This window comes from Arvicola amphibius, chromosome 4, assembly GCF_903992535.2.
Source record: "Arvicola amphibius chromosome 4, mArvAmp1.2, whole genome shotgun sequence".
NCBI classification, from domain to species: Eukaryota; Metazoa; Chordata; class Mammalia; order Rodentia; family Cricetidae; genus Arvicola; species Arvicola amphibius.
This window is the reverse complement of record NC_052050.1, coordinates 108719036-108743398: the sequence shown is the minus strand read 5'-3', so window position 1 is coordinate 108743398 and position 24363 is coordinate 108719036. Positions and strand designations below refer to the sequence as shown.

The window sequence follows — 24363 nt, the reverse complement described above, 5'->3', positions numbered from 1 at the left end:
AACCGTCACTTTGGGGAAGTTAAAAGAGTCTTCTAGATAAAAGAAAAGGAAACTAGCTTCAGCACCTGTTTGTGTGTAGAACTGAATAATTCCACAAAGGAGTATCTCTGCATACAACAGAAATGGTGAAAGTCAGAGGAAAGTGACTTTCAAACAAAATCTTAAAAAGTGCTAATTCCTCTGCCTTAATATGAATATAATAATCATACTAATTTGCATTTAATAAGCTTGCTTTTGTTTCTGGAATTATGAACATAGTAGAAGTTCCCACTAACCACCTCAAAGGTGAATATGCACCTCCTTAGACATTCCAGCTGATGCCCACCACCACTAATAATCAGAGAAAGTCATCACGCAGAAGACAAACTTGGGAAATTCTGCTCACGGGAAGATTACCAAGAAGCATATGTGGTTTCTGCAAGATTTTGATGGCTGTACTTACTACTAAAATTTGGTACTCTTCAAAAACATTCCCCAAAACAATAAAACAGAGGCATGGTAAGAGCGATTTCAGCATAAATGCCAAACAGAATGCTTTAAAAGCCACGAAGCATTTCTCCATGATTTCTAATTCAGTTCCTGCCCTGACTTCTCTCAATAATGGACTGTGTCCTTGAAGTATAAGCTAAAATAACCACTCACCTACCCCCAAAAGAAGACATCATGCTAGGCACAGTGACACATGCATATAATCTCACCACAAAGGAGGTTAAGGCAGGAGGATTCCCAGGAGTTTTAAGATAGCTGGGCTACATCGTAAGGCCAAAAATATTAAGTTAGCCTTAGATAATTTTATTGTGTTTTAAATTGCCATTATTAAAAGGAGACAAAATAAAACATTATTTGTAAAATATAAAAACTCATGATACAAATATGCCTATATACACTAATTAGGCTGAAAAGAGAGAACTATCGTTATATGTATAACTCCCTTGATTATTTTATTGATATATGATTTTATAACTAAATCACACTTCAATGACTTAAGTAAGTATATACTTGTAGATACTAGCCTAATGGTTTAAAAACTGGATTTAGCTTCCCTAAGACTATCAAGGTCTTTTACATCTATAAGCTTCGTATCTTTACTTGAGCTCCAGTTTTAGAGTATCCTACTATGTCTTACTACAGTGCTCCTCATGGCCCAAAACAGGACTCAACAATACTAGAGACAGTCAACTGATATAAAGACTCATCAGGATGCAGGAAGAAATGTGTCAAGAATAAAAGATGGGACTGGGGATGTAACTTGGTTCATAAAGACTTGTCCAGCATGCACGAAGTCCTGGGTTTGATCCCTAGCACCATGTAACTGCGTGTAGCAGTGCATGCCTAGAATACCAGCACAGGAGGAGCAAAAACAGTAAGGTCATTCTCAGCTACATGGAACCCTGTCTCAACATAAAGGTGGGAAGGAGAAGAAAGAAAAAGGATAAGATAAAAATAAAAACAATGAATGGAAGCAAGGGATTTCTAAGACCGTTTTATCACACCAGGCAAGCATGGCTCCTAGTCTTTATCTTCCATCAGAAGATTCTCCCAGGAGGCAAAGGACAGGTGAGGACTTTCACAGCCCCGTTACCCTTATCTTTTGTGTTCTAGGTTGTTATTTGCAAGAAGGACTTATAATTCAAGTCACACACCTGAAACTTGCAACTCATAAACGCTGACTAAAAAGTGGGAGAATTCCACTGCCACAAACAGAGATGCAACAAAAGCCCACAGTGAAGCAACAGCAGAAGTTAGTAAGACACAAAACAGTTATGACCTGTCAATTCTACTCCACGGTCAGCCAAGGCAGAACATCCAAGCACTTCCACTGCCCATCTCTTCCTGGGAGGTTTCTTGTACTAACCTATTTAATTGTCTATGATATTTAAAAAAGTCATCGAACATTTATTAAATGACTACTATGAGCCAAAGCACCACACAAAGCTCTAAGTTTTTTTTCTTCTGACTTCTATATAGCACTTTTACAGGTAATCACAGACAGTTGCCAGAATGGCCAGTATACTACTTAATAGATATGTGACCTTAAGAAAGGCAATATTTCTATGCCTACATAAGTATAATTTCCACCCAAAGGTCACATTCTCAGCCCACTTACTTCTTTTTCCATGTAGTCCTAAGCTTTTCCCAACCAGTAAATGTTAGTTAGGTATTCAATGATGTCTTGAGGCCGTAGGTCACAGGGATGTCAAAATAATTTGCCTAGGGTGATACACCTCTGTGACAGATTTCAGATGCAAATGAGACTAAAGAAGGTCTGCATGGTAACCACTGAATATCACTCCCTCCTGCTGAGGCAGAATCTCCTGTGTGAGGAAACGGTCTCCTCTTGGGGCTATACAATTAGCAAATTCTTCAGGAGACTCCAACCAGCCACGTAAAGCAATCAAAGTAGAAAATATGTAAAATGATGTCTGTGTTGCTTTCCATAGCTGCCTTTTCTCCCACTAGACTCATGGAGCCACGTGCCTACAGGAGGCCGCCAGAAATTCAGCAATGGCAAGATCTAAACACATTTCTGGGCACAGCGGCAGAAGCAAGCATGGCTAGATCAACATCTTGTGAACTCCCATAGGGAAGGCTGTTTGTCACCTAGAGAAGACACCAACTAAAGAGAACCAACTAAATTTTACAGGCTACCACTAGAGAGTCATTGTCACCAAGTTAGATCTGAGATTCCAGCATCCTGTTCTTCAGAATTATACGAAAGGCTCATAGAACATAGATGGGCTTTCATAGTACTTCGAAACCAGAATCTTCAGGTATCCCTAGAGTTCAAAAGCTGGGAGATTGTTGTGACAGAAAGGTATAGAAGACATTATTAAGGTGGTGAAATAATAGCATCTATAAAGACCAAGCAGGTTTGACTAGGTTGAGTTCCTTCTTTCAAAAGGTGGGTTTCTGCCCTAAGAAAGCACTGTGTTAGATACAAAAGATCTAGAGAAATTGTTTCAGATTTTCCTTTCAGTAAACGTATTGATCTCAAAGTCTTCAGAGTTCTTCCCAAGAAGAATAGCCCAAAGCTAAATCCTTCCTTCCTTCTTTCCTTCCTTCATTTTTCTTTTTATTTCTTTCTTTCTTCCTTTCTTTTTTCTTCTTTCTTTCTTTCTTTCTTTCTTTCTTTCTTTCTTTTTTTTTTGAATGAACTCTTCTATATAGACTAGGTTGCAGTTCCAAATCACACAGATCACCTGCCTCTGCCTCCAGAGTGCCACCACACCCTGATGTGGATATCCTTCTATATATATGTTGCTTTTATTGGTTGATGAATAAAGCTGTTTGGGCCAATGGCTTAGTAGAGTAAAGCTAGGTAGGAAGTTCAAACAAAGAGAAAAGGCAGAGTCGGGGAAATACTATGTAACCACTGGGGAAGCAAGCTATGAGTTAACGAGCCACAGGCAACATGGTAAAGTATAAACTAAAAGAAATGGGTCAATCTATAGTTGGAGCTAGCCAATAAGAAGACTAAGCCATTGGCCAAACAACTGTAACTGATAATAAACCTCAGAGTGTTAATTGGAAACTGGCAGGTGGGACAGAAAACCTCCATTTACAATGCCCAGCTCTGCCCTTTTTTCTACCAGAAAGAAGTATTAAAATATTAGTTACACAATAATTTTTCTTAATTTGTCTACTCATTTCAGCAACTATATAAGCATAGTTAATGATTCTTTGCTTAAGATAAAGAACATTTATTGCAATTCAGAAAATGGTAGAAGATGCTTGAAAAGCACGTATCACGTAGGAGATAGGAGTCCAGAAACTACCTGAACAATTATTTCCCCAAAGAAGATGAACACGTAGACTACATACATAAGAGATGTAACAATATTAGACATTAGAGAAATGCAAATCAAAACCATAATGAAGGGTGGCTCACACCTGTAATTCCAGCACTTATGAGAGAAAAAGAAGATCAAAGACAGCCTGAACATAGAGAGAGTTCATTGCCTCTGACCACCGCTGAGAATTTTCTCATCGTGACACACATACTGCACACAAAATCAGTTCGGTATGCATAACTATGGAACAACCCTGGAGCCTGTAATGTAGCTGTTTATTTCCTAGATCTGTCACACAGAGTAGCTGAGGGTTTCTCCGTCCTGGTCTTACGAGCACACTGTATCTCTAACTTTCACTTCTCTATCCGTATAACAATATGTGTGTCATCCGGGCACTTTCCCTGTTGTTGTCATGTTCTTTGAGGACCTACCGGTTCTCCAAGACAGTTCTGTATGCATTCCAAGAAAAGACCTTCACTGATTGGACACCCACCACTGTCCAACTGGATCGTCATGCCTATGCTATCCAGATTCACAAGAACCTGAAGCGAGCATCAGACACTCCTACAGAAAAGACAGAAGACAACTGTAATGTTGCCATCACTTCCTTAAGCTCTCCAAACACTGTCATCCATTCTTTAATGAAGCTAAAGCAATAGACAACTCTCAGCCAGACCAGACTCAAGTTTTCCCATTTATGTTAATTCTAGTTAAAAAAATAATAATCTGTTCCTGTTTTCTTCCTAATAGCTCCTACTGGTAATTATGGTTTTTTTCCTCATTATTTTAAATGAATGTATTTACGTTCACTAAAATCTCACTTCCCACCCCTGTATACTTTCCCCACACTTGTGCTTATCAGACATGATGTGGTAAGAACAATTTTCAATTTATCAAAGTCCAGTTAGTAAAAACGGGAGTAGCCAAAGGGTCAAGAGGATATGTCAGCTCAGGTCAAACAATGACACCTTGACGGGAATACCTTGCTGTGAAGCAAAATAGCCATTATCTGCCTAAGGCTGTATAAATTTATTGAAACTAAATAAAATGTAGAATTCAATTCTTGAGAACAGCCATATTAAGTACTCACTAGCCACATATACACTCTGGCTACTGGACAAGAAAGATACAGGACATTATGAACAGAACAGAAAGTTCTGCGAAGGCATGCTTAAGAAAAGCTTGACTGAGTCCACCAGCTCCCAAGAGCTGAATTCTTAGATACAGCAATTTCAGTAGTTACCAACTGTAGAGCCTGACTCTCCAAAGAACAACTCGAAGACTCTGTATGTTCTTTGCAGGTTCTCTTAGGTCAGCTTAGGTCAGTAGACAAACCTGTTTAGAGACTCCGTGAATACATGAATGGATGAAGGAATAGTATGGACTGATGTCTGCCCTAATTTACTTATGTTAGTGCCCAGAAATAAATGATCTGGTTTTTTGTTGTTGTTGTTGTGTTGCTGTTTTGTTTTGTTTTTTTTAAGTCTGCTTTGTTCTGTTTTCTCATGGAGATTTTAAGAGAAAAAAATGAGTGTCAGCAGACCAGCTCATGGACCCTTTGGAGTCACCAGAAATACATCTGTAAAACAAAGATACCTGGAGCCAGGCAGTGGTGGTGCACACCTTTAATCCCAGCACTCAGGAGGCAGAGGCAAGTGGATCTCTGTGAGTTTGACACCAGTCTGATCTACAAGAGCTAGTTCCAAGACAGCTAGGACTGTTACACAGATAAACAAAGAGAGCTGTTCAAAGGGAGCATGCAGAAAGCTCCAGACCCAAGAAAGCATCCTCCTTCTTCATGCGTGCACCACTGGATGCTTTCGTACACCCAAAGGGGAAGTCACAGGAGATGCCCTGAAAGATCATACAGCTTACCTCCAATTTCATGGTATGTTCAACTGTAAATTTGCTAGAAAGTAATATAACCACAAAGACAGCAAGCATGTAATGGCACTACAACCTGCAGTCTCCTTCTTTAGTGTCCTGTGACCCAATCGACCTCACCCAGCAGATTCTCGGAAAATAGAGTTTTCAAAACCCTAAATTCCAAAAACGCTAGCAGAATTTTACATACAGAAAAGCAATCCCATTAGCGCTTCCCCAACGATGTTCTGACAGCCAAACAAAGGAAGCTACAGCCACGTTTTACCATGTTCTATTTCCTATGTGTACTGACCAGCAGTCACAGGAAGGCCAAGCTGCTTTATTTCTCCAAGTCACTTTTCCTTAGCAATGGTCAGAGAAGAAAAGGGACAGCAAGGGAGCAGGGAGCAGCCGCGGCCTGATCTTCCCAATGCCCTCTGCTGCTTTCCCAGCCCCCTGTATTGTCCCATATGCCTTCTCAACACGCTCTGAGCTCCAGGGACGGGAAGACATAACAAGGAAAAGCAGTCTTCTCTATGTCAACACCACTGTGGCAGGCACAGCTAGATACTTCTCTGAGGTGTTATAATTAGAAACTGAAATAAGCGGGGCTTACACTCAACTTGATGTTGTTAATATGATTCACTTTTTATTTTAATTATTTATGACTATAGGAGACTCTTTCATATGCTCTGGATAAGAAATGATACAATTTTTTTGTATCTCTTGAGCCACGTAACACTCGTGCTGCTGTTTAAGCCAATAAATCTGTCAAATGATGCTGATGATGGACTTGTCACCTTTTAGATCTGAAACCTCAATTTCTGCAGCACACAGTACTAGCTCCGAGGACACAGGAAAGGGGGATTGACAAATGAGATGACTTGAGTTTGAATATTGCAACTTTATTAGCTGTGGGATCCTGAGCAACTAAATTTCTCAGGACATCAAAGACGAAGATGATGACAGTCGTGACTTCATGGCTACCCCAGGGACAGGAGATATGCATGGCAGAACTCAAATAATATTAGGGGTGACTATAGCACTTCATTGTCCTTCACTGTAAAGACTGCGTTTTCTAAAAGCTAGGGCCTGCTGTCTAAAAGGCACGGCTTCTTCTCAGGGTGCCCCACATGAAAATAGTGCAATATATTCAGTGAATAAGTGAAAATAGTTAGCACTATAAAACACTTTGCAAACACAAGGGACTTGAATTTGCACCCTAAAACCCACTTGAGAAAGCCAGATGCAGGGGCACACATATGTAATCCCAGCACTGGGGAAGAGTAGAGAAGAATCCCACTAAGCAGCTGACCAAGATAACAAACTCCTAACCAATAAGAGACTGTATCAGAAGTGGATCGCTCCTAAGGAACAGCACCTGATGTCCTCTGGTCTCCACATGTACATACATATACATGCATGAATATACATAAACTCACAGCACACATAAATACAACATGTGCATATACATGTATTTACGTGTGCATATACACAAACTCACAGCACACGTAAATACGTGTGCATATACACAAACTCACAGCAGTCATAAATACAATATATGCGCATACAAAAACTCACAGCACATGTAAATACGTGTGCATATACACAAACTCACAGCACACGTGAATACGTGTGGAAATACACAAACTCACAGCACACGTTAATATAACATATGCACATACACAAACTCACAGCACATGTTAATACAACATCTGCACATACACAAACTCACAGCACAGCCACATGAATAAGCATACAAAAAGAAAAGTGCCCCAGCCTCAGGTAGAGATGGGATGCTTCCAGTCACTCCAGATCCTGAACTCCAAAAACAACCACTTAAGAGAGCTCATAAGCAAGGACATTTGATGTAGCTCACTGGTCCAGGATCAAAAGTGGGGAGTATTTCACACAAGATCACTGTTTGCCATAATTAAATAAAGGGGGGAAAAGGCAACTCTGGTCCCAGTGTGACTCTGACATGGGAGAAGAGAAGAGCTGAGGCTTCCTTATATCACAGGTGTTGTCAAAAGAGAATTATCCACCACCACTCCTGTGCCCTGGAGCTCCAAGAAAGTCCTTGTCCATTTGGCAACACCAACTGGATTCCAGTTTGTTGACCTTCTGGGCACAGAAAAAATTTGTTCTTTTGGTAGGGCAAACAAGTATTGCAAGGACATGTGCTGTTTTTGTATAAATAAGATAGCATAAGCAAAGACTCATTATTAATGTTCGGAGTTACACCTCATTTCCCAACAAGGCATGGCAATTTGGACTTTAGAATAACTTGTCAGCTAAACACTTCAAATTAGCCTCTTCTCCCCTATAAACTTGAACAGTCACTACAAAGGGAGCTTTAGAAGATAACTCAGAAACACAGAACAGTACCAAGGGAAACAGCACCATTTCATTTCTGAACATACATACAATATCACAGATAAAAGCCTGTCGAGACCGGGAACTAATGTTCTAGAGAACGTCATCAGTGTCCTGTATGAAATCCATCAGCGTCCTACTATGACATCTAGAGAATTTCATTAATACTCTCCTAAATAAACCAAGGTTGATTTAACTTAAGAGAACTCAGGAGGTGTGGAGGGAAAGAGCTAAGCACAGGCTTGGCATACATTAACCTCTGAGTTCCATACTTAGCACTATTTAAGAAAAAAATCTACAACCCAGGAAGAAAGCCGTTCAAGGTCCTGGAAGAAGATGGTGGAGAACCCTTGCAGCAAATGTGATCCGGGTTAGACTTGACCCCTCCCCAACCTTTTATAATCATATTTCCACACTAAAGCACGGGCTTTGGTTACAGTTTCCTTTTCTGCCAGCCTAAAGCTCAATCAAGTCTGAATATATAGCAGACAAAACAGAAAGATCAGCATGTACTACTCACCTTTTAATCCAACCCAAACCCCCAAACACCATCTTTTCATAATTGCCAAATGACATTGTCCCCTTAATCCTCAAAGAAGGCGGAGCATACACATCTTGATGTTCAGCTCTGCACCTCTTAACCAAGACCCAGATTAACCCATTGTAACACTGGTGACTTGGTCTATGAATAACAGATGACAAACGACTTCAGAACTTCTACAGGGAATGTGGAAATACTCTGAGCAAGGCTGCAAAAGCATCCATTTACTGGGAGAGGGCAGAAAGTGTATTCACTCTCTCAGCAGGAACATCTCCCTACACCTTAACAAAAGCCAACCAACCCCAGGCCTTTAAGGGCCAGGGCTCCTTCTGGGACTTCCAGATCTGTACGGCAGACAGACAGACTCACTTTCTCTGGATCCTGCGCAGAACGCACTTGTCTCTCCGGACAGAAAGCTGGCTCCTAGAGAGCACAATTCTTATTCATGGCCATTGGGCTTGGCAACGTCCTCTGTGCATACTCGACTGCAGATAATGAATTGCACTATGTATTGCCAAAATCCCACTTACAGTGATTTCTCCAGACCTCCCTCCTCCCTCTACCTGCACCTGAACCCACTCAAGAAAATCTCTGCGGCGGAAATCCTGGATCCCACCATCGGGAGGGTCCGAGTCTGGAAGATGCAACCCTAACGCCCATTATATCTCCTACCTGGTGATGTTTAACATCCTACTACATCCAGAATAGTGGCAAAAGTAAACACTTAGTTCTGAGGGGGACAGCATAGTAAACTCTACCTCCTAATCTGTGCTAGCCTGTTTTTTTTTTTTTAAACGATTTTTTTTCATCATATCAGTTGCGAGGACATCTATGGTGAGAGTGAAAAGCATGTAAAAGAGAGTCACTCAAATGTCTTTAAAAAGCTAGTGGGGATGTTCCACGGAATAATCTCCCCGTCTGTTTGCTCTCTCCGTGCAAGGGTTTTCTCTTTTCTTCCTGACAGAGAAACATGATAGTCACTCAATCTGGGAGCTGACCTGGCAGACTAACAGGAGCACCTTAGGTGCTCTGTAATGCCTCCCTCTTGAGATCATTACCTAGAAGGTGCGTCCAGCTTTCTTCTCCCCAGATGAGCTTTACAAGGCAGAGAGGGCTGAATTAAAAACCACGAAACCTTAACAACAAAAAGTTGGCCCTCTTGGGTTCCCCAACAAACACAAAGAAAGAAAACGGAGGGGGCGGGGAGGGGGAGGAGAAGAGAAATAGTTATCAGAGCACAAAGTGAAGTGGCCCAGGGATCCTGATGGGGCAGAGCAAACGACAAGGCAAAAGCAAGCCCGGGTCAGGTACGGACACGGTGACAGACTCCACACACCCTTCCCCTAGCCCGGCTCAGACGGCGGGCGAGCTCACCGCAGCGTTTCTTCCTTCCATCTTCCATCGCCCGCGCGTGGGGCTCGGGGCCGCGGGGCTGCGGACGACCCGGGCTGCGGCGGGCGAGCGGGCGGGCAGGCGCGCGAGTGCGGCGACCTCTTTGTTGCGCGCCCCGGGACGGCCGGCGGCGGCCGCGCGCACCCGGCCTGAGCGGCGGAGCCCGAGGCGGCCGGGCACCCGGGCCGGCCCCCAGCAACGTCAAGGCGGAGGCGGCGGAGGCGACGCCGGGCGGCGGGGCGGCGTCCTGCAGCCCTCTGCTGCCTGTTGCTTTGTCTCCTTCCGCAACACTTTTCCCAGCCTGAGGAAAGTGAGCGGCGCGTTCGCGGGCGTTTCCTCTCCCAGGGCGCCGGGGGAGGCGAGGCGCGCGCCGGCCGTCCCACCTGGGCCCGAGCGCGAGAGCGCGCGCGCGCGCCCGCGTCTTCCCGGGGTCGCCGCGCTGGCTGTGGGGAGCTCCGCGACCAGAGTCTTCAGTCCGTGGCCTGTGAGGGCGTTCAGGGCCACCTGCCCCATCCGGAGACGCTAGTCCCTGGGACCAACTGTCAAGGCCCATTTCTCCTGGAAATCGCTCACCCTGCGAGAGGCTCTCTGTTCCACACTGCAAGCATGCCACTGGGACTATCCCACAATGAAATGTCACTTCACTGAGTTTGTCAGAAGTGCCTCGTCTAGTGGGTACTTCTGCCCCACTCCTGCCCTATTTGATCCTTGCAGCAGAAATAAGGCTGGAAAAGCTCCCTCACTGGAGATGAAGACCTTAAATCTGCCCCTTTGATGACTTTTCCCTCTGTGTTATGAATATATATAGGAGCTGGTCTCTAATTTTCCAGGTAAAAGCTATGAGGCCACGTCCCAACTAACAACTTTATTTTGTGCTAAATATTCTTATTCTGGTTCTCTGTTAACACAATTGTCAAACAGAGAGGTCAAGAAGGGAGGACTAGCATATCCGGTCTAAGGAAGGTCTAGTCTGTGTAAACTGGGATCTACACACCTGAAGGCCCTGTAGAGTGGTCTTGTAATTCTCTTGCAGCTCTATTGCCTTATTCATGTGACCAGTAGAAGATGACTAACATGGCAAGTTTAAGAAGGAGGTAGGCATCACATTTCCTGTGGCCAATAGATCCAGGTCAGTCTGGGCCACCTCTAAGCTTGACTGCTATCTGGACGCTGGAGAAGCAAGAAAGCTGTGTGAATCACCTACTTTTCTTGACTGACCCATCTCTGGCTACCAAAGTCAACTATGGTACCCACCAACGAAACCAAAATGAGAAAGTATACCGGGAAATAAATTCATTCCAACTTCTGAAAGCCAGCTGCTGTCCAGGTTTTCTCTTGCCATACCAGCAGTGTGGGCAAGTTTATGGGGTTGTGAAGAACCCCAGTTAATGGGCTATTTCTTGTCTGTGGATCTGCCCTTACATAAAAAAGCCTCATAGATATAGTATGTGTCCATGTTCTATGTTTCTACCTTCTTGATTCTCCCAGTCCAACAACTGTGTTGACAAGAATCATGAGTAAGAATTGAGGCAAAATGCAGTTGCTACCCTAGGGCATGGCCACTGACCTTGTGGCCTTTACCTGGAAAAATAACCCATGACCCATAATTTATGACAGAACTTTTTAAAAAATATTTTATATAGGCTGAAAGGTGGACCTCAATTTATATAAGCTTATCAATTAAGGAACCTAGGACTAGTCCCCCAGAGAACCCAGGAACCCAGTTCAAAGGATTACAGTTCAATGCCTAAGAATTCACCTCTGTAAACACAGGAAGAAGGGCTAGTTAGAGTATTCTCAGCTATTTACTTAATACAGAGAATGCCCTGGCTCCAGTCTACAGCATCCCTGTGCATCACCCCAAAAGAAGAACCAGTTAAACAGCAGTGACCCCCAAAAGCATGGATTAGTGTATGATTACTCAATAAAGCATATGTCCATTAACTTGGACTATGAGCCCTGGTATGTGTGGAAGGAAAAAGAAAAGATTGCAAGGAAGACATACAGTACCAGAAATCAAAAGAAGACATGGAAAGGGTAAAATTATGTCATGTAATATTAGTGCATTATTATCTAATCCGGACTACATGTTCTTGATACAGAAGTAATTGTTTAGATTGAAAAATATCAATATAAATTTCCAAAAATCGACAAATTCCACAAGGCTACTAAATCCAGAAAAGTCACATAATATTTTTATCAACTACCTCTATTAACGAACTTTCTAAAATACTTCAATAATATATTTTCCCGTAAGTTTCGGCATACATTTTTGGAACCATTTTGTTTTTCGGGTTTTTTGTTTGTTTGTTTGTTTTTTTGAGATAGGGCCTCTCTGTCTAGTTCTAACTGTCCTGGAACTCACTATGTAGACCAGGCCTCAAACTCATAAAATCCCCCTGCCTCTGCCCCTTGAATGCTATGAATAAAAGGTATGTGCTCCTGCACCCAGGTGACTGCATGCTCTCGGTTTCCACTTTAGAATAATTTTTAATAGCTTCATTGAGACCTAATTTATACGCCACAAAACTGACCCATTTAAAATTCGCAGTGCGGTAATTTTTAGTTTTTTAGCAGAAAAGTGCAAGCGTCACCATGGCTAATTTTAGAATGTTTTATTATCCCCAAAGGAATCCTACTACCTACACCTACATTATTATCATTTATCTGACTTTTAGGAAAATTCTATCTTCGTGTCAATTATTTAGAATCATATGTATACTTATGATAACAGATGTTGGAAAAACTATCAAATTTCTTTCATGGGATTTCCAAGTTTTCATATGCAGTGATTAATGTTCGTCTCTAATGAGGAATGAAGGGAACTGTCTAGGAGTATGCAAATATCCTACTCAGGTGATGTCATAGTAATCAAAATACCACATTTAATCCTTAAGAGATGTTCACTGCTCTGTATATGACTTTAACCTCAAACGAAAAATATATAAAATTGGAATCAAGTGACGTATTCAGATTAGAATTAGAGGGTGTTAACCTAAGACAAAACACTCTGAAAGCAAGTTAGTCTGAAACCTTAGCACATGAATAGCCAAGTCCATCAATATTTTCTCTCTCCAGGAGTCACAAGACAAGTGCCTTATCCCTGGAGAAAGCTGAGATAACTAACCCGGCCTATTTAGGAACAGAAAGGAATGCGCAGCAGAAACCAAGTGGGAAATGTCGCTGCAACATTTGAACTCCAGGGTTTAGGCACAACTCATTGGCTTATTCTAATTTTCTCTGTTACAAGTTTTGATATTTCATAATTGTGAATTAAATGTTTGCTCGCTGTGATCTATGTTTCAGTCTTCTTTATTTTATTTGTTTATTTATTTTGGATTATTCAACAACCCAACTTTTAGAAAATAGATTTAACAAAAGAGGAGTTTGTTGCTAACTGCATACAACATTGGTCTCCAGAATCGAAAGGCCTCCTGCACACGCTTCAGCACATGGATGGAATACTTCACAATCACACACCAACCTCATATGAACAGTTCACAGAGAGTGTCCGTGGCTGTCCTGCTTCTACCTCCTGATCCTGTACCTGCCCATATGGTGCTTCAACAAGCAGTTGTTGACAGGAAGCTTTTCACCACCCACAGGGGAACGATTCAACACTGCCTGAAATTGTCTTGTGCTTGATTTCATGAGTTCAAAATTATCATGAGCAAGGAAGTCAGGACCGCGAGGAGTGTGCCCACCCACTGAGACTGCGGGGCTGGTCTAATGGGAGCTCACCAAGGACAGCTTGACGGGGACTGAAAAAGCATGGGATCAAACCGGATTCTCTAAACATGGAGGACAATGAAGGCTGACTGAGAAGCCAAGAACAATGGCACTGGGTTTTGATCCTACCGCATGTACTGGCTTTTGGGGAGCCTAGTCTGTTTAGATGCGCACCTTCCCAGACCTAGATGGAGTGGGTTGGACCTTGGACTTCCCGCAGGGCAGGGAACCCTGACTGCTCCTTGGACTGGCAAGGGAGGGGGAAGGGAGTTAAAGGAGGAGGAGGGAAATGGGAGGTGGGCAGAAGGCAGAAATTTTTAATAATAATAATAATAAAGGGTCCAAAATGATACCAAAAGGACATGTCCAAGCCAAATTCACCTCAAATATACTGAATGTGGACGGAATGCTGGATGGATAAGAGCAGTGAGAAATGAGAAAGAAAGTCCGAAAATGTGGTTAGTGTGCTCAGGTGAATGAAGGAACGGGAACAGTGAGGGGAGGGGAGAGATTGCCTGCCTTCTGGAATCTGGAAATTTTAGATCTGTGGGTGGTCTGAAATGACAAGCAGACTCAACTCAACCTTCCCCTATGACCCAAATAACTTAGCCTCCGTGTGGTAAGAAAAGCAGTAATAATATGCATGCTTTGTTTAAGGCATGGTCTTGCTACATATTCAGTTGTCTCAAACTTGTGATTCTCTTGCTTCACATGGTAATTGTAAGGTAACAGGCATGCACTAACATTTTATTATCCTTTATAGGGATCGTTACTCTTTCACCCATTCATGCGACATTTATTGAACATGTATTATGTGCTAGGTACACTTACCTAACTAGAGCAGTACACAAAATATCTCTTCCCTCAAGGAGCTTACAGCCTAGGAGATTGAGGGAACAGAAAATAAGTAAGGTAGGTAAGCATGTGAGAAGCTACATAACGCTGCCTTTGGGAGAAAATTACACACATACAAAACGTAAGGAGTTTGGGGTTAGTCTGGGACAGTGAGTATGCTGTAGGAACTCCTTCAGTCAACGGCCTTTGGGATGCTAGCCCACTTTGGTCATGGTCTCACTTAATATAAATGCAGATGTAGGGGTGTACACCAGCCCCTTGGCTGCTGGATTCAGTTCTGGTTCCCAGCGCAGGCAGAGGACTGTGAGTTTACCCCCTTATAAATAAACCTTTATTATATTCTATTCTGAGCTAGTATGGAAATATTTCATATTGCAATCTGAGTAGGTAGGTGCAAGGAGTTTCCAGGGAAGATTTGATTGGGCAGATGAAATTTGAATAAAAACCTAAAGCAGGAACAGTATGAAAGCCATGCAAATGTGTGAATAACTAAATGCTGGATTCTAAGGTCTCTCCTGGTGTGTGCACAGCACAGCAAACCTCTCAGCATGCCTAGTGCTAAGCAAGGCGTAAGGAGTAGGGATGACAGGAGGGATCTTATCTGCTGTTGTACCAGTCTAGGATCCAGATTTCATGCAAAGGAACAGTGCGACCTGACTGTTTTTCCCCTACGATCCCCCTGTGGAGTGCGCTGGAAGCAGTGAGGTGAATGAGTATGCTATTGAAGCAATCCAAGTGGGAGGTAGTCCTGACTTAAGTCAGAGTGGGAACAAGAATCCATTTAAAAAATGTTTAAATTGTGGTCCTATGTTTAAAGCTGATGGTTCTGAAAGACTGGTTCTCAGCAACCGTATCTCACTGAGAAAAAAATAACCATACCTCTGCATTTGGCCCAATCTATCACACCCACATTGTGAGTACTGGGCATTCATTTCCCCTACTCAACTCACCTGTGATGTCCAATTCAATAGCTACAATGTGGTCATTTACATTTCAATGAATAAGAAGAAAATTAAGTTTAAAAATTTAGTTTTTCTGTCTCTAAAGCATATTTCCCACGTGTTACAGCCACGGGTAGTTAATGGCTATGCTATTTAGACAGAGTAGACAAGGACCATTTCCATCAGTTCAGTCCATTAGACACTTTGCCTCACAGAGCATGGCCCAGAGAAAGGCAATAAATAAATGACAGGTAAAAGTTTGGTCTTAACATTGCATAAGATCACACTCACATTGTGTATTGTCCTAAACTGTAAAACTGTTTAGTACACTATGGTCTCCAACTGGAGGTCGGGGGACAGGAGTTTGAGGCCAGCCATAGCTATAGGAGAATGTCTCAAAACAAACAAAGAAGATATTAAATGACACCTACACTGTACTGAGTTACTTAGCGGTTTGGTAGGCATGGTGTAGTAATGTATTTTTACATTACTTAACATTTTGTTGTTATTGTTAAAACAGAGTCTCACTATTATCTGGGCTGATCTCTAATTGGTGGACAGAAGTGATCCTCCTGCCTCAGCCACTCCAGTACCCGGGACTACAGGCACACGCCACCACACATAGCTGAGTTTGGATAGTCTCAAGTTGGAACTGACCTATTTGGAGGTAACCCCATATTACATTAGGCCTATCTGTACTACGTATCAGCCTTAACAACAAGATGCAAATGTTAGTACTGGTGCATAATTACAGTTACTTTTTTCTTCTTTCACCTGTATCCTTCCACTCTGCCAGAAAATGTTTCACCATCAAACAGTTCCTGAAAACATCTGAGAAAAAAGTCCCTGTTTCCCTCCAGCCATGGCCCACTTTTCCAGAGCTATTCCAAGAATGAAGAACACTGGTTTCAAAAGTAATACTGGTATGCAAGGGGGATTCCATAGAAAAACATATTTTTACTGAGATCAATGTTTTACTTCAATATTTTCTGCAAGGTAGAAATGAACTATGGGAATTATTTATTCCGGTGGATATTAAATTATAAAATCTCTTGGAATGTTTCCAAGAAGTTGGCACGGTGAAGGCTGCATCAGGGAACACATGTTCTAGCCATCATAAGATACATATGGCCTATGTCCGGGCTCCTGGTATTATAAGGCTCGTGAAACCTGGGGGAATTTCTGAGTGAAAGGGGTAGGTGCCTTGTTATTCTCAAAGGAGCCACTTTAATTCCACCTAAGCTAATGCTGATGACCGGCATTAAACTGGGTCCCTCAGACAAATTCAGGCTGAGAATGGTCCCCTAGTAGACCTCCTGATTAAAGGGTTGGAACCTTCAGCTCAAACCACCTACTGACCTTGAGGGAAAGGAGAAAGGACTAGAAATTAGTCTCAGAAAAAAACTCTTAAAATAGTGGCAGTCGAGATAGATCAGGTGACCAAGGTGGTGCAAGGTGAGAACCAATTCCTGAAAGTTCTCTAACTTCCATGGCAACACACACACACACACACACACACACACACAGTAGGAGAAGACAGAGAGAGACAGAGACAGAAAGGTGGCAGGAGGAAGAGAGAGAGGCATACACAAATAAAAATTTTTAACTAAAGAAAAGGGACGCTGGAAGATGACTCAGCATTAAGAGTGCTCCCTGCACTCAAGAAGACCTAGGCTCAATTTCCAGTCCCCACATGATAGCTCACAGCCATCTGCATCCAGCTCCAGGGGATCTAACACCCTCTCTTGGCCTCGAAGCCTATGTGAATATATATACATGCAGGCAAAACATCCATAAATAAATCATTTCTTTATTCTCTCTTTCTCAATTAATCCTAAGAAACAAAATTTAGGAAGGCAGAGATTTGATGCATCTGAAGTTTGAACATACTGTGTATTCTGAGAATGTGGGCAGCCTGAGTATGGACCATGCCACACATCACATCACCTGAACATATTGTGTGCTGTGAGGTGTGGATAGCCTGAGTACCATGCCACACATCACTGATTTACTTTTTTCAAAAGTCTCTAGCATTGACCATTTTACCTAGAATATAGAACATGGGAGATATTCAACAAAAGTCTGTAAACAATGAATGAATTCTCTCCCCTTATTTTGGATAATAGTATAATATTTGTTTAAGAATTCCTTTGGTTTCAGTAGCTCTAAAGAGATAACATTTGGCGAATACTATCCACAAACTATGTATATGTTTAGACATGTGTATATTTAGGTATGTATATGTGTGTATACATTTTTTTTAAAGAAAATGAATTTCTGATTAAAAATACTTGTAAGAAAACCACATGCCTGGATAGCATTACAGGTAATAATAATACTAATTCTAACGCAAGTGGAAAAATATTTCCCAATTTATTTTGTAAGGTCAGCACTTCTTTGATACCCAACCAGATAAATAAATTAAAAGAAAAGAACTATAGACCAATATCTATTACAAAATGTGATGTAGTGAAAATAATTGCAAATTCCCCAACATATAAAATGGATAATTATCATGGATGTTCCTGTAGCCTCTTAGGAAAAAAAAAACCCTACTTGTTGAAATTTAAGTCAACATGAGTAAAGTTGAAAATAGGGCCTTGAAGGGGCTGATTAAGATTAAATAAACCAGGTATGGCAAGGAGATGAATGCCTTCAATTCCAGCATTCAGTAAGCAGAGGCAGGAATATCTCTCTGAGTATGAGGTCAGCCTGGTCTACAGAGTGACTTCCAGGACAGCCGGGGCTATTACACAAAGAAACCCTGACTTAGAAAAAAACAAACTAACAAAAAAAGAGACTAAGTAAGTTATGAAGGTGGGTCCCCAATCCAATAGCACTTATGTTCATAAAGTGAGTAAGACCCACTTTGATCTTAGACATTTAGCATCCAGATTATAAACAAATAAATTAATTTAACTTTTTAAACCACTTAATCTGTGCTATTTTGTTATAGCTGACAAACAAATCAATATTATATCATGATTGAATGGAGTTCATCGCATTAATGTAAATTGATCTAGAACTTAAAAATCAGTTAATGTAATTCACCAAATTACTATTTGTAAAATGTACAAAATTAAGTATTGGACCAACACAAAGAGCCTCTTAAAAATAGGTAAGCATTTTTGATAGGCTTGTCATAATATTCACACATGTGTCTTCTTGAGTTGCTCATTCTGTTTACACTCTCTACATTGCTGAGACAAAGTATTTTATGGTATTTACCTGTTACTGTTTTCATGTCTTCATGACTTGTGATATTGATACTGACAATTTGTGTTTTCTTTTTTCATCAGTTTGGCCAAAGGCACATCAATTTATTGATCCTTCAAAGAGTCAATATTTTATTTCCTTGATCTTTCTTTTTTGTTTTAAAATATTTATCTTTACTCATATGTGTATGCATATGTGCCTATGTATGTATGTATCTCATACATGTAGGTCCTCACAAGGGCTATAAAAGGCTCAGAAAGGGTATCAGATCCCCTGGAGCTGAAGTCACAGTTAGTTGTGAACCATTAGATATGGGTACTGGGATTTGAACTCAGGTTCCCTCAAAGAGCAGTAAGGGTTCTTAACTACTGAGCCATCTTTCCAGCCCCTCCTTTGATTCTTCTATATTATTTTTCTGTTTCTTACCTTATTGATTTCTAGCTCAATACTTTCCATCGTACTTTAGATTTAATTTGCTTTTCTTTTTCTGTCTTTTAAGGTTGTATCTTAGAAAGTTTAATCTTAAATTCAATGGTGGAAGTAATCAAGTAAACTGCAAAGCAGTTCAAACTTAATAAGACAGAAAGTGAGCACCCAGGAATCACTATGAAGCCAATAGTCAAGACTGTCTCCAGATTTTAAAACCATCTTCTAGTGATCCCCATAGTACAGAAGAGTCTATCATTCCCCTCTCTGCATTATCTTCTCCCTCTGTAGCTCCTTAGTTTCTATCTGGTGCCATGCCTTCATTTCTCAATTGCTTCAATTAGAAAGAACTTAGCTTGGTAACTGTCAAAGCCTTCAGGGAATGCTCTGATTTGAGCTTTGAAAAATGCAGATAGACAATTTTCCTTGTAGGCCCCTTTTCTTCATCTTGTTGAAAATGGACTCATTGGTAGAGAGAATCAAGGCTGAAGCAATCTGATGTGTTTGCCAAACCAAGTCAGTTTCCTCCTAGGCACAGAAGAAGACTGTATTTCCTAGCATTAGTATATCCAGGTGCGGCTCCATTACTGGTTCTGGTTAATAGACAGTCAACAAAAGCAATACACACCTGGAACACAATCTCCATGACATCCTCCATGTTCCCTGTCTAAGGAGGGAGTTGTCAAGGCCAGAGCAAGCAGAACATGTGTCAACACATTCCAGGAAGTAAAAAAAAAATTCTCTTTATTATCGTGTTGCTGCTGAAATGAAAGATTTCTACTATAGCAGAAATACTACTACTCTTAATTAATAACTAGACACAACTATACACAAACAAGTGAAAATAGCTATGATTTGAAAGAATTCTGTTAGCCAAAAAGAAATGGGTCGGCTATGCTGAAACAGTCTCATCATGTTTATTATACTACATTTTGGAGAAAAATCACAGCATGAGCGATTAATATTATTAATTATATATCTAATGATATAATGAATTCCAGGAACTCTATTATCTCTTCTGCCGAGGTGACTCTTGTGAGTTTACTTTAGTGAAGTGAGCACTCTGAAGAGTGTTAAATAAATATGCAACTGAACTCGTGTCTCAGGAAAGAGACTAGAAGATCTCCAATAAGGATAACTGGAGTCGAATTCCACATTCACTGTGGTGGACTCCACAGAGTGTAATGGACATTTCTCCCTAAGCTTCTTCCACAATTCCTCTATTCACTGGCCTCTTTCATCCTGACAATTACCTTCTCAGGGTAGATGAATGCCCAGAGCCATCACAACAGATAATCTACCACTATAATTATAATCTATAATTATAATTATAATTATAGTAATTATAATTTATCAAATTTTCATTTTCAACTATCAGATTCACTAAACAAATTTTTATGAGTAGCAAACATAACTATTATTATTATAAATATTTAGTCACAGGTGTATCCATGTGTGGAAGGATGCTTAAAAGAAATCCCACACAAGCTTAGAATTGAGAAATAGATGGTTATTTACTTTAGGTGTAGATTCACAAATCAGAATCCTTGGCTGAAATGGAGATCAGAAACTGAATCCTGCAGCCGGAAAATAGAGGCTAGACACATGCTCTACATCAGTATGTATAGTATAAGATGCCACACCCCAGTGGGAGGGTAATCACTGGCTGTAAGACTTCCCACAGCACCTCCCACTTTTGTTTAAATAAGAGAGTTCTAAGCCTAATGCAAAATTATATACAATAAGAACAAATATATTCAATAATTATCCTATCCTAACCATTTTAAGTCTTGTATAATAAATAACTTGGCCAAGCCATGAGAGGAAAGTAACAACAACTATCTAGTCTTCAACCCCATCAAAAATCCAAGAAGGGAAATATTACTTGAGTAAGCAGGACGTGCAATCAAGCAATTTCTAAAATGTGCAACAAATGACAGAGACAACTGGCTATCTGGGCAATCACCCAAAATCTCATTTGCAATGTTGAAGGAACCAACTTTGGCTAAGGCCTAGAAAAACTGACAGATCATTTTCAGAGGCGGGAAATTTTTCAAAACTGTCTTACCCTGTCTTGGCAAGATTTAACAATCCTGCTTATCCATTTCCAGATACGATGTACCTTGTCAGTGGTTGGGGCATGGGCATTTCTTTGCCCAAAGGCCAATTTTGCCAAGAATTTCTTCTTGGCAAACTCCAAGTGGCATGTCTTCGGTGCTCAGCATTCTCTCAGGAATAGATTGGTGCTACCAGGAGCAATCATGTCTCACTTCAACAGAACTCTAAGTTATTTAAATGCCATATTCTACAGCTGTTTGAAGTGGTTGAAGATTACAAATCTATGCAGAATATAATCTCTATGTAGCTAAAGAACCTGATTAGTCTAACAATAAGTATGACAAACATAGATGACTATTGATCTATAATTCTTACTACCTATATAACTTAAAGACTAAGACTTCATATTAGACTATTATACAATAAACAACTCTGCAACAAGTGAGGACAATGATCTCAAAATGTAAACAATGTATAAGTATCTTGATCAGAGGTAGAAATGTACATTGCAATATGATAAATATACAACAATATATAAAAAAGTTTTAAGCACAGGTAGAAGCATGCATGCATATAATATTCAGCATAATTTAACTTTGTATCAATATAAAAGAATATTTACCAATGTAATTGCCTATAAATAATAACTTACAAGTATTCACTCTATTACTCACTATTATTATTAATGTGAGTATGCTCATGCTAATCTATTATCCCATCCGATTTTCCCCCTTTTTCAAAGAGATCCCTGAGCCTATAAAATTTCCTCCCAACCCCCAACTCTATACCAATTATAATCAACCCCTAAATGATGTCCCTAATCCTGAGGACAAACTTTGTTGGGACAGGGGACGTGGTCTTCTAGAATTACTTCCAGCTGTCATGGGGGCAATGTTCTTTCTATGAGATCCTGTGAAAGTAAAGTGATGGTTAAGTTCCAAGATGACTGTCTGGTATAATTGCAAGTAGTCTCTGAGTATTTGGTTGGGTTTTTCTGAGCTTCCTATTTGGAGATCTGGCCAGAACGTTGTAAAAAGTGCACCATTTAAGCTAACCAAGTTGGAGCCATCTTGAGCAGCTGGTACCCAAAACATCCATGTATATTTGCACATCTTTTTATTACTAACACAGACACATCATTCTAACCACCATGTTGCACTGCATAATAATGGCTTACTCCCTAACATGAATTGTGTTTCAAGAGCTAAGAATAAATTTGATAAATGTAGACATTTCTCTGTATCTCCATTTACTACCATGGCAACCAATTAAAATAGATGTGCTTAATTAATTGTTGATAAAGTACTGTTACTACTATTAATAGATACCCAGTGTTAAAAATTGCTTCTAATGTAGCTATCATAAGTGGTGACCTGTTTATTGCCAGAATAGACAAATTTACTTGATATTACTGGTAATAATCTCATTTTTGCATTAGGAAATATTTTGTTGTTGTTATTGTTACCTTTACTTGTGTTAGTTTTCTGTTTCAGTGATAAAAATACCATGACTAAAAGTAGCTTAAAGAACTCATTTTATCTTAGACTTCCAGAAGGGTACAGTGCATTTTGGAGGAGAATGTTGCTGGCAGAAACAGGGAGATAGCTGGTTCTATTAGCACACAAGAATCAGGGCAAGGCTGTGCACTCTCAATGCCAGCCCCCAATGACATACTTCCTCCACCAAGACAGTACCTCCTAAAGGTTACATGGCCGTGCCACCAACTGGAACACAAATGTTCAAATACAAGACTGGTAGGACATTTAAACAACAATAACTGTCTTCTAAAAAATTTAATAACTTGGTGGTGATATGTGCTTATAGCCCTAGATATTTGGCAGGCTGAGAGGTAGATCCTTTGTGTCCAGAGATTCAAGGCCAACATGGGTAACAAAGAGAGACCCTACAAACAAATACTCAATCATCTAGTCTATTCCTTGACCAAATCTTAGCAAACATTACATAGCCAAACAAAAAGGAAAACTAATATAGTGATAATCGATGTTTCCTATGACACTTCAGCAGGATTAGGGATAGACTTTACACATACTAGACAAGAGTTGTAGTACTGAGCTAGATTTCCAGTACTATTTCCAGTATCATTTCCCTTTTTATTTTTAAATAGTGTCTCACTAAGTTGCACAGACTGGCCTGGAACTTTTGGTCATTCTTTGGTCATCCTACCTCAGCCTCCCAAGTAGCTAAGACTACTTTAGGGCTTTTATCACAAGACTTACACACACACACACACACACACACACACACACACACACACTCTAATGGTCATTATAATGTTCAAATACTAGTGATGTAATCTTTAGTTTTATAATGCTGAAAGAAAGTTCTAGAGATTGTTGGGGGTATAGAACTAGAGGAATAAATTACACTATCCTCCTGGAACTTTTTCCAGAAATTACACAAGAGATTTTCTGTGTGTTATAGATCACCTTCAAAATATTGTCAACCTCCCAAGGTCTGTTTAATGTTTATTGATTAGAACTAAAAACAACCCCTCACTTCAGGACAGCCAGAAAAGGTTACATAGAGAAGCCCTGTCTTGAAAAAAGAAAAAAAAAGAAAAGAGAAAAAAACACTCACCATGCAGATGGGGCACTATGACAAGCTGCCAGCCTCTCCTCTGCATGGATTGTCCCCAAGCCTGTCCTAGGTGCACATTTGCAGCCACCACTGTTTCTTTTCTACTTATTGCTCACCCATGACTTCTTGTGTCTCCAAGAGTGTTGAAGCTCAGCTGATGTCATGTAACCCAAAGTGGGAAATCCTCCAGAAAAACTTCTAGTCCCTAAATTTTAACACAGATGTATTTGTAAGTGAAAAAAAGTGCAGTGTATTTAACCACACTCAGGGTTCTGGGGTTTGATTGACTGGAACCAGACTCCATCCAGATTGTGTGGGATTATTTGGCTGGAATCTAGAAGTCTTACACACTGGTAAACTGTGATGCTCTTGGTTATCTGTAAACAATATCATGAACCTTTGGCCTATGTATTTATTTAGAAACAGAATCCCTTCTTGGATTCCAGCTGACCTGGAGCTCACTATGTAGCACAAGTTGGCCTCAAACTCAAGGCAAGATACTGCTTCAGCCATGGAAGAACTGGGATTACAGTTGTGAGCCGACACATTTATCATGGATAGGTCTTTTTAAATGGGT

At 40.6% G+C, this 24363-nt stretch overlaps 1 protein-coding gene across 3 annotated transcripts in view; it reads right to left on the bottom strand.

Moving 5' to 3' along the window:
- Psd3 (pleckstrin and Sec7 domain containing 3) overlaps positions 1–24363 on the bottom strand; it is a 548735-nt gene that overhangs the window by 382568 nt on the left and 141804 nt on the right. Inside the window, exon 1 of one of the 3 annotated variants that reach the window (XM_038324929.2) lies at positions 9946–10053. The exons of 1 other annotated variant lie outside the window; for it this stretch is intronic. In XM_038324929.2, coding sequence (XP_038180857.1) covers positions 9946–9966 — 21 coding nt within the window. In that variant the 5' untranslated portion in view covers positions 9967–10053. Of the gene's footprint in view, positions 1–4222; positions 4356–9945; positions 10054–24363 lie in introns of those variants that run through there. One more of the 3 variants, XM_038324927.2, reaches the window with a different exon arrangement.